Below are 10,531 nucleotides of genomic sequence, written 5' to 3' on the forward strand. Positions count from 1 at the left end.
TTATGGTTAAATAATTTTGAAGTTTTATCATTTTTTAAACATTTTGAGAAATGTTGCTATTATATCCTCAATAACTACTCTTGAGCATTTTTAAAATTAAAATTAAAACAATGTTAATTTGGATAAACAATTCAATATATATATAGTTGAATTAATTTATTTTTTAATGAATTTTTTAAATAATTTTAATTTTTAATTAAGACCGTTGTTCATGTATATTACAGTAACATTTCCACTCTGTTTTTTCCCCTTTTATAATGTATGAAAATCTATATGGAACTTAGGATATTATAAGTTATAACACCATGATATGCATAATATTGTTTTAATTCTCTCTTGTGCTAGTAAAAATAAGTTCTATTATTATTATAGGAGTCCTTGTCTGTGGGTTTTGCATCTCGTGAATAAAAAATAAGATTTTATGTTCTGAATTCTTATTTTATAAAAATAAAATTTATTTTATATGCTTTAAAATAAATAACAAAAGAATAACTAAATTATAAGTCTATAACTCATATTTTACACTAAAAACTATTAAAGTAGTTACGATGTCGTTTAATAGAATAATAAATTGTTGTTAAACCTTCAAAACATCAATCGCTGCTCCATCGGCATTCCCTAAAACCCACACAAATGGGTTCTCTCTGCAGAGCATCAAAAACCCTAAAATCACAAAAATACCTCTCTCTACTACACTCATATTCCAATTTCCCTCCATTCTCTTCTACATTCACATTAAACGACAGCCGTCTTGGAGTAGCCCATGACTTCTGCTCCAACTCGCGCCAAAACAGCATCGATTTGGCCCAGTACTCACCTGAGAGAATCAGAAACTTCTCTATTATTGCTCACGTTGACCATGGAAAGTCAACTCTTGCTGACCGGCTTTTGGAGCTCACGGGGACTATTAAAAGAGGGCATGGCCAGCCTCAATACCTCGATAAATTGCAGGTTTCTTCTTATTGGTTTAGTGCTGTTTTAAGTTAAGAATGAATTGGGTTTTTGTTAGATTTTGTTTTTGCATCTAAAGTCTTAGTCTTTTCACCCCATTTATGCTGTTTTTGTGAGTAGTTTTTAGGACCCAATTTAGTAAATTAATTTTTTATTTTTTATTTTAATGGGTTTTCATGCTGCGCATTCCTTGTTTTGAGAGAAACAAGAATTATGGATTTTTCTGTTACTTTCAAGCATTATTTTTCAGGACCCTATTTAGTAATAATGTTGATTTGATGGGTAGTGTTATAGACGAAGTGATAATTGCTGTTAAATGTTAGCTAGAAAAAAAAGAAAGGAAATGTGGGCGTATATGTGATGGAATTTTGATTCTCTTAGGTGGAGAGAGAAAGGGGAATAACAGTTAAAGCACAGACAGCTACTATGTTCCACAAGTGCAACCATAATGGCTCAAACATTAAGGATGCAGACAAAGCACCGACATATCTACTAAATTTAATTGACACTCCTGGTCATGTCGATTTTAGTTATGAAGTATCCAGATCCTTGGCTGCTTGCCAGGGTGCACTTTTGGTTGTTGATGCTGTACAAGGTGTTCAGGCTCAAACCGTGGCTAATTTCTATCTTGCTTTTGAATCTAACCTTGCTATAATACCTGTCATTAACAAAATTGACCAACCAACTGCTGATCCTGAACGCGTCAAAGCTCAACTAAAATCAATGTTTGATCTTGAACCCAGTGATTGTCTTTTGACATCTGCCAAAACAGGGCTGGGCCTCGAGCAAGTTCTTCCCAGTGTAATAGATCGGATACCTCCTCCTTCTGGGAGTGCTAGTTCACCTTTGCGTATGCTTTTGTTGGATTCTTACTATGATGAATACAAGGGAGTGATTTGCCATGTTGCCATTGTGGATGGTGTGCTGCGCAAAGGTGATAAGATTTCATCTGCAGCAACTGGTCATACATATGAAGTTGCAGATGTAGGGATCATGCATCCTGAACTAACTCCAACCGGAGTTCTTCTAACTGGACAAGTGGGGTATATTGTTAGTGGCATGAGATCAACCAAAGAAGCACGTGTTGGAGACACCCTACATCATAGTCGGTTCAGTGTAGAATCTCTACCAGGTATTTCCAGTCCAACTCTTTTTTTTTCCTTGAACTGATGCTTACTGATCTTTTTGAACCACAGCTAGAAACTTTAAGCAAGTTCCTGTTTCACTTATTTATGTCAATAGATTTCAATTGAAGCCTTTGCAAAACTCTTAGCATCTTAACAAATCCATGATGATAACCTTTACAAAACTATTTGTTTCATAGACAGAGACTGGAGAATTCACCATCTGCTAGTATGATGATGCCTGCATGATTTTAGACAGCTCTATTTTATTAGAAAATCTAGTTTGTAGATCACTTTATGTGAGGTAAGGGAGACAAAGTAACATTAACGTACACTTGTATGTAAATACAGTGTGAGATCTTGTCCTGTCACCAGATAATTGGTAAGATAGAAATTTGCAGCATTACAAGTTACTTTAAACCACAAGAAAACCATGGCGGTTGATGTGTATGTTTGAGTTTGAGACACCATATATTGGTTTCATACTTGTAGTAGACATGTATGGGAATTTGTGCAATTTATGGCGCTGCTGAAATTCAAATTCTGTTATGTCTATTCTAAATCCTAATATCCTTTCTTTGTGTATTCTTTTCAAAAAAATGTAGGTTTTAAGCCTGCAAAACATATGGTGTTTTCTGGTCTCTATCCAGTAGATGGATCTGATTTTGATGCACTAAACCATGCTATAGAGAGACTGACATGCAATGATGCCAGTGTCTCTGTTACAAAAGAGAGCAGTTCTGCACTTGGTCTGGGTTTTAGGTGGGCTTCCACCATCGACTGGTAGCTTTTTAACTACTTAAACCATGGTGTTTCCTTAGTTTCATCATTATGATTATTGATTCTTATCTGCAGATGTGGTTTCTTAGGTTTACTTCACATGGATGTTTTCCATCAGCGTCTTGAACAAGTGAGGATTCCATCTGTTCTGTCTCTACATTAGACAATTGAAGTTGGCATAAAACTATTCTCACTGAACATATGCATTGCCTCAGAGCAAAATGGTTGGAAAATTATTCTCATAATAACAATATCCAATTATCAATGGTAACAGGAACATGGAGCTCATGTCATTTCTACAGTTCCAACTGTTCCATATATTTTTGAGTATTCCGATGGAAGGTGTGCTTTCTGATCTTACCTCCGTAATTTTACCTTCACATATGCTTATTGAACGATATACTTGGTGACTTTGCTAGCAAAGTACAAGTTCAGAATCCAGCTATGTTAACCTCTAACCCCAATAAACGAGTTACAGCTAGCTGGGAGCCTACAGTCATAGCTACAATTATTATCCCTAGTGAGTAAGTTCTCATAATCCCTTTGCACAATTACTTATTATTCCATATCATCTAAAGTACTTATTCATTATGCTGTCACTGGTTTGAGTAAGGTATGTGGGGCCTGTTATTACCCTTTGCTCTGAACGGAGAGGGCAGCAGTTGGAGTATTCATTTGTGGACAGGTAATTTTCTGGGCTTGACAAACTTTAGTAGTGGATTATCATGGGCAGTCACAGTAATATAAAGAGTTTGGAGTGATTACCATGCTATACTGTATGTTTACCATGTAGAATGTGAAGTTGATTACTGTTTTCTATTGCATGTTTTCATTTCATAAGCTGATCCACCATTCACATTATTGATCCTTTATGCGCAGCCAACGAGCCTTTATGAAGTATCGACTACCCTTGAGGGAAATCGTTGTTGATTTTTACAATGAGCTAAAGAGTATCACATCAGGATATGCATCATTTGACTATGAGGATTCAGAGTATGTATTCTCTTTCTCTCTCTAACACACGCACTTGTGCGCTCATGCATGCATAAGCGCTCATGCCTACTGAGACAGAATTTTTTCATACTAAATACTGATGCCCACCAAATAGATGTGATTTGATGGTTGGTGACTCGGTGTTCCAAAAGAAGTTCTGTGACTTTTTCTATCTCTTGTTATTTGTCAAAATTACTGATTTTGGCTACTAAAGTATATTTCCTTTGTGATTCAACCATTACTAAAGTATATTTCCTTTGTGATTCAACCATTACCGTGGAATCAGCGAATGTAAAATGTCTTCTATGTGTTCTATTTTATGGTTTTAACACTGGCCACCTAATATTTGGATTCTTATAACAACAATATAGGTGATTGAAACGGCAGAGATAGAAGGCAGTGATTTCCAACTTTATTGTGCAACTTTGGGACTATCTTCCTTTTCTTATCTTTTGATTGGTGTCATCAACAGTTATCAAGAATCTGATTTGGTGAAACTCGACATTGTCTTAAATGGACAATCAGTCGATGCTATGGCAACTATCGTTCATAAACTGAAGGCACAACGCATCGGTCGGGAACTGGTGGAGAAACTGAAGAAATTTATAGACAGGTATTTAATCTAATTTAACTTTGTGGGTATGGTGCTATAGTTTCTTCTTTACTGACCATTTTCAGACAATCTTATTTTAAACAGGCAAATGTTTGAGATAACGATCCAAGCTGCAATTGGAGCAAAAGTTATTGCAAGGGAGACGTAAGTCATCTGTGCCATTGCTACCTGTCAAGTTTTTTCTTTTCAGTTCCTGGTAATGTCTGTTCATTATAAAACTAGTATTTGATATAACATTTCTGTGGAACTTTGTTCTGAAGTGGTTAATTGATTTTTTTCTCTCCCTGTTTGCAAATCAGTAGATATTGCAGTGACTATTTTAATATCAGCATTATTTAATATTCACCGCTCAACCAAACCTCTCCATATTGCTCCTTAGGATTTCGGCCATGCGAAAGAATGTCCTTGCAAAGTGTTATGGTGGGGATGTTACTCGAAAGAAAAAGCTATTGGAAAAACAAAAGGAAGGAAAAAAGCGAATGAAGCGCATTGGTTCTGTAGACATACCTCAGGAGGCTTTCCATGAACTGTTGAGAGTGTCGTAGTGCAAAATGTCAAATATGGGCCATAGCACAAATCACTGATAAGATCAAATGGTTTTGGTTGACATTTGGTGTTTGGGGATCCTTTCAATAACAAAGCTATATCTTGCTAGTCTTTCTAGAGAACCACGGTTTTGGTGCAGGCAGCCTTTTCAATTCTAGCGGAACAAACTTATTTGTAAAATGAATGATGCATTTTCAGCCAAATTCGTGCATAATAAAAATCTCAAATGTCCGATGAGTATGATGTAGGTAAACTCACCATTCATTTTTGATTCTTTGGTGAAACTGGTATTTCTCGCTACCTATATTGTACAAATTTCTTAAAACTAGTTATTTATTTGTTGCTGAAATATAAACAGTTCTGTTTTTAGATTTCCATGCCATCCGTTCAGTAGCTCATCAACAACAATCGTGTGAGCTGGCCTTTCATATTATGGTTTGTTTGGAGATTTTAGAGATTTAAGGGAGGGAAACAGAGAAGAGAAAGGGAGAAATATTGCTGCTAAATGATCCTTTCTGTCCCTAACTGGAGGTGTCCATATTATTCATTCTACACAAGAAAAATGCTATGCATATAAGCAGATGTGGTGAGTGATAAATTAGTGACTTGTGAGTCTCATTGAAATTAACGAGCTTTGCAATTTGTCAGTCATCGATGTGGGATTACGATGATCCAGAAATAAAGTGTGGATGTAATTTGAAGACACCCAGATGGACATCATGGACAAATGATGGCCCAGGTATGAGGTTTCATGCTTGTCAAAAACCTAGGAGAAAAAGCTGTGGCTTCTTTAATTTTATTGATCCTCCAGACCAAACAAATTTATTGTCGGGTTAAAAAGGTCTGATAGGGAGAGCTACATGAAGCGATTCTCCAACTAGAAGCTAAGAAGAACATGGCTTCTTTAGTGTTCATCACGTTGTGTTTGATTGTGCTGTTATCTTGATGAATGAGTAATGGAAGTGGGATGTATCAAATTTTGGTCATGAACGAAAGAAATGGTATTTGAATAACCATTTGAGTATTTCATTAGAATTGCAACAGTTTTTTCATAAAACTAATATCTATTACATGATCTGAAATCAAAATCTAGAATCCAATTGACATGAAATGGAGGTGAATAGAAAGTAATCTCCCTTTTTTGTTTAGGTTATGAACAATGTCAAAATTAATAACTAATTGTTACTTCGCTAAGCAACAATATTAAACCAAATAATCCTATGAGCATTTGTTGGATCTTCATTAACATATCATAATGAATTACAACCAAGATTCTTCATTCATTTTCAGCTTCATTTTGGTATTTTTATGATTCTTGCGATTGTGACCGATGGAAATGCATCTCTTTTCTTCGTTTTTTAGGCATGATGCATAAACAAAACTATAAATTAATGAATGACACATATTTACATTGAATTGAAATTTGAAATGAACACTTACATTAACACGTGTTTTTGCCTTTATATGATACGATGCAGGAAAGAATTGAGCAGGATATTCGGATTATAATATAATTATGTTTACTGTTTAATTTTACAATAACGATTATAATTTTCAATTCGATTGTTGGATTCTAATAAAAATTTACCCAGAGTTTCCTAAAATATTATTCTAAGTTGGGATAAACTTTTAAGTCAATCGAAGTTTGAAAAGATCTTGTGATATAAATCAAAACAAATACAATTTTTTTTTTTTGACTTATGAATTTTATATTTGGCAAGAATCCTTTTCCGACAAGGATGTAACAGCTTGTTTTTAAAAAAATTTAGTTCTATAATAATATTTAATGTGCTATATCATAGTTTTCAAATGTGGCAATAATTCATTAATGCTCCAAAATCTCTTTTTTTTTTTTTTACAATGATTCTTTATTCATCCTAACTTCACAAGAAAATAAAAGCTAATAGTATTTAATGATAGATTAATTAGCTTATTTTAGAGAGTTTTATAATCCTACAAAGAAAAGTTAAAGGAAGACAGCAAAGGTTTTTATTTTTCGAGGGGATTTTTTAAAATTACAATTAATTATCCTAGATAAATAAGAAAAATAAAAAGGAGGCAGCTTCAACAATCAATTTCATAGCGTATGTTGGATATCTAAAGGTGACAACAAAGACCCTAGTGTTTCTAGGATGTGGATTTCATTCATAATATTATTTAAACTCTGAAAATTATTTATCTTAGGTTATTTTGTTTAATTAGGTACTTTAGTTTATACCAGATTTGTTATTTTTATTATTTTCTTCATGTTTAAGCTTGGTTAACATACTTTGAGTTTATTATAAGTGTGTAAATATTAGCCCACGAGTTTTGGGTCCAGTAAGGTTACTAGTTAAACTATTAAATAAGATGAAATTTTCAGCAGCTATGAATTTATAAAATAAACTTATATTTTATGTGACGTAACATGTTTTCTTTGTAGGGGACAAAGAAAAAATTTGGCTTATCAAGACATAACTGACCTTGTAGTGTTTTCCTTATATTTTTTTATTTATGAATTGGTATTTTTTGGGTAAGAGTTTTTTATTCTAATAGTGCTAATATCTTAAGACAAGTTTTCATTATATGATTTCTTGATTTTTCTAGAGTTCTATCATATTTGTTGTGGATTGCCAGACATCATAATAAAAAAATATTATAATACCCTGTCAACACTAGTAAAACAAAACCCATCAATATAAACAACAACACCATCTATAATAACAAAATCATCACCACCATCTACATAAGTGAAAACATTAATAAAAACTCTATGTGGTGAGAATATTAAAATCTATATTCACACAACAAACACACTAACATTACCACCAACAATAAATCTTCCTATATTGCTCACAGTAGCACCGATATTTTTATCTACCCCACATGTACCATCAATATCAATACAAGAAGAAACACTCCCTAGCTACCAACATTTGTATTGACACCATATAAACTTGTATGAGTAGTGTTTGTGGTTTCTATTATTTTTTTTCAATCATATACATGAAATATAATTTGAATATATATATATATATATATTATAAATAAAAAATGAATAAAATAATAATTCTAATAAAAGCAAAGCAATTTAATTTTTTCAAAAAATTATATTGTTATGACCCATTTTTATTAAAAAATAAAAAAAATTATTAATTGATCATGTTTACACACATATATGAAAAACATAAAAACATTAAATCTAGAAATATCATATACAAAAATTATATTAAAAAAAATAAAAAATAGATATTTTATTCTCATTTAATATTAATAAGAAAATATTTTAAGATTTTTGTATATTAGACTAATACATATTCATAAAACAATTGCTAATATCATCATACAAAAGCTGTAGTTTTTTTTTTAAATATTGATATAATTGGATAATTTCTTAAATATTATTCTAATACATTTATTTAAATAGAATTTAATTTAAATAGATTAAAACAGGAAAAAAAAACCCTATTTTAAACTTGTTTTCACCAAAAAACACCAAAACAAAAACCCTGACAAACCTAAATAAATTCATTTTGAACCCTAAAAAATCCTCTAATCACTCTAAAAACTTAAAATTTAACCGAATAAAATATAATTTCATGGGTCCTAATATATTTTTTATAACATATTTAAAAAACAACACTACATCCGTTGAATCTCGCCCTTTAATACAAACTTATTGACATCAAAATCAATATTTTTTTTTACTAGAATGTGGCTGATCAAATATCTTTTTTCCTTTTCTTTTTTCTGGTGACTCCTTTTTTTTTTACTTAACATCTAAGGACTGAAATGCAAAATTCTAAAATAATAGGGAACCAAACATAAAAAATTAAAAACTTCAGGGATCAAACTATAGTTTTCCATGTCCCATGAATAGTAAAAAAAGGATGGTATTTTTTTAGTGTTAAATTTGGTCCTTATTGTTTTAATTCTATTTTGTAATATTAACCTTCAATTTAATATCGGGATATTTTTTGCCACCGCAAATATGTTAAAGAATGCAAATCAAAAAAAATTATAAAACATAAATCCTTGTTAATATAGTGTGAAATGATGAAATTAAAAAGAAATAAATTTAGTGAGTATAATTGTATAATTGTTCAAGGAAAAAATATGAGGGATAAAAACTGATGCCTTATAGCAATCCAAATTCCTTTTGTTGAACAATAAAAGAAGAAACAATAATAATTATTATTAGTTTATTTACTACTTAATAGACCTTCACTATGCTGCATGTCAGAACAAAAGTTTATTTTCTTATATCGCAAAAAACTTATATGTAGATGTCGTAAACGTGTTTTTTAGTAGCAAGAAAAATATGAATTATGAAATTAAATTTTGATGTGTATGTTAAATAAAATAAATCAAGGATCATATGCGTATGCACTAATAAATATTAAAAAACATTATTAACACTAATTAAAGATATCTTATTAATATCTTTAATTTTAAATTTTTTTTGGTAAAAATCTAACAATTAATAAAAACCAAAAGTGATTAAAAGACATACCCGAAAAACCTCGGTGATTGAGAAGAAGACTAAGGATAAAAAAAAATATCTCTAACTAAAACCCTTTTGTCTCATTGATGTGTTAAATGTTTTTTAGAATTATTTTCTAAAATATTTGTTTCTAAGAATACTTTCTATCATTATTTAAAAAAAAAGTTTTAATTAAAAAAAATAACATCATGATGATTTTGTTTCGATTGAATTTAAAAGCATAATAATAATAATACAATGCTTGTGCATTGCCTAAAAAATTATTTTGCAATTTTGTTAGTCCGACCAAATAGGTCAACCTTGGAACCTCCTTATCTAACCCATGATTCAAATTAAACTGTATATAAGTTGATTTGATGTGATCCTATTAACTTGACAATTTTAAAAGCAACCCGAATGACTAGAAAAACCTAGTTTGGCTTTAAAAAATTCAAAACAAAATTATTATTTTTTAATATTAAGATGATAATATCTTTGATCAACTCGGATTAACCTGCTAATCCTATTACTCGGATCATAGACCTAATGGAGTTTGATAACTTCATTTTTTAAACTAATTTTTATTTAACAATATGATAAAAAAACACTTGAAAGAAAGCAACAGAAAAATATGTTTTTTTAAAAATGATCATGTTGGGCTATAAAAAAAATACTTATTAATATTATAAGAAGACAATTATAATTTTATTTAAAAAAAGAGTAAAAATTAATGCTATTTAATAAAATATCATTTTAAATCTATTCTTAATTAATTTAATAATTTTAAAAAATAAGATATTTAGTGTATTTTAAATTAGTTCATTTTAAAGAAACTAAATTTTAAGTTTATAGTTTAGAAAAAAAAAACCTTAAAACAAGTCAGGTATGCCGGCTTGGATGACCCAACATGCTTCGCTGGTAAAATATATCTCGATAGATGGGGGGGCCTCACAGCCCAGACCTATGTGTCCGGTTTTTTTTTTTTTTTTCAAATTATGTTGCCTTTTATTGTTATATTTTAAAAAACAGGGTAGACTTACCTATTTGTTTGCCTAGTTTCTA

The 10,531-nt window shown here is 30.9% G+C and overlaps 1 protein-coding gene across 2 annotated transcripts; it reads left to right on the forward strand.

Moving 5' to 3' along the window:
* The first annotated feature begins 584 nt into the window (after window positions 1-584).
* LOC133670343 (translation factor GUF1 homolog, mitochondrial) lies at window positions 585-5,247 on the forward strand. Of its 2 annotated transcripts, XM_062090823.1 has the most exons (11): window positions 586-951; window positions 1,333-2,083; window positions 2,681-2,837; window positions 2,931-2,985; window positions 3,130-3,197; window positions 3,275-3,379; window positions 3,469-3,540; window positions 3,735-3,848; window positions 4,321-4,461; window positions 4,546-4,605; window positions 4,841-5,247. In XM_062090823.1, exons 1-11 carry the CDS (start codon window positions 634-636, stop codon window positions 5,004-5,006), a joined length of 2,007 nt encoding a protein of 668 aa, XP_061946807.1. In that variant the 5' UTR covers window positions 586-633; the 3' UTR covers window positions 5,007-5,247. The 2 variants fall into 2 exon arrangements, with proteins under 2 accessions (XP_061946808.1, XP_061946807.1); XM_062090824.1 differs by lacking the exons at window positions 4,546-4,605; window positions 4,841-5,247 and having other exon boundaries at window positions 585-951; window positions 4,220-4,360.
* Window positions 5,248-10,531: the final 5,284 nt, after the last annotated feature.

This window comes from Populus nigra, chromosome 13 (genome assembly GCF_951802175.1).
Source record: "Populus nigra chromosome 13, ddPopNigr1.1, whole genome shotgun sequence".
NCBI classification, from domain to species: domain Eukaryota; kingdom Viridiplantae; phylum Streptophyta; class Magnoliopsida; order Malpighiales; family Salicaceae; genus Populus; species Populus nigra.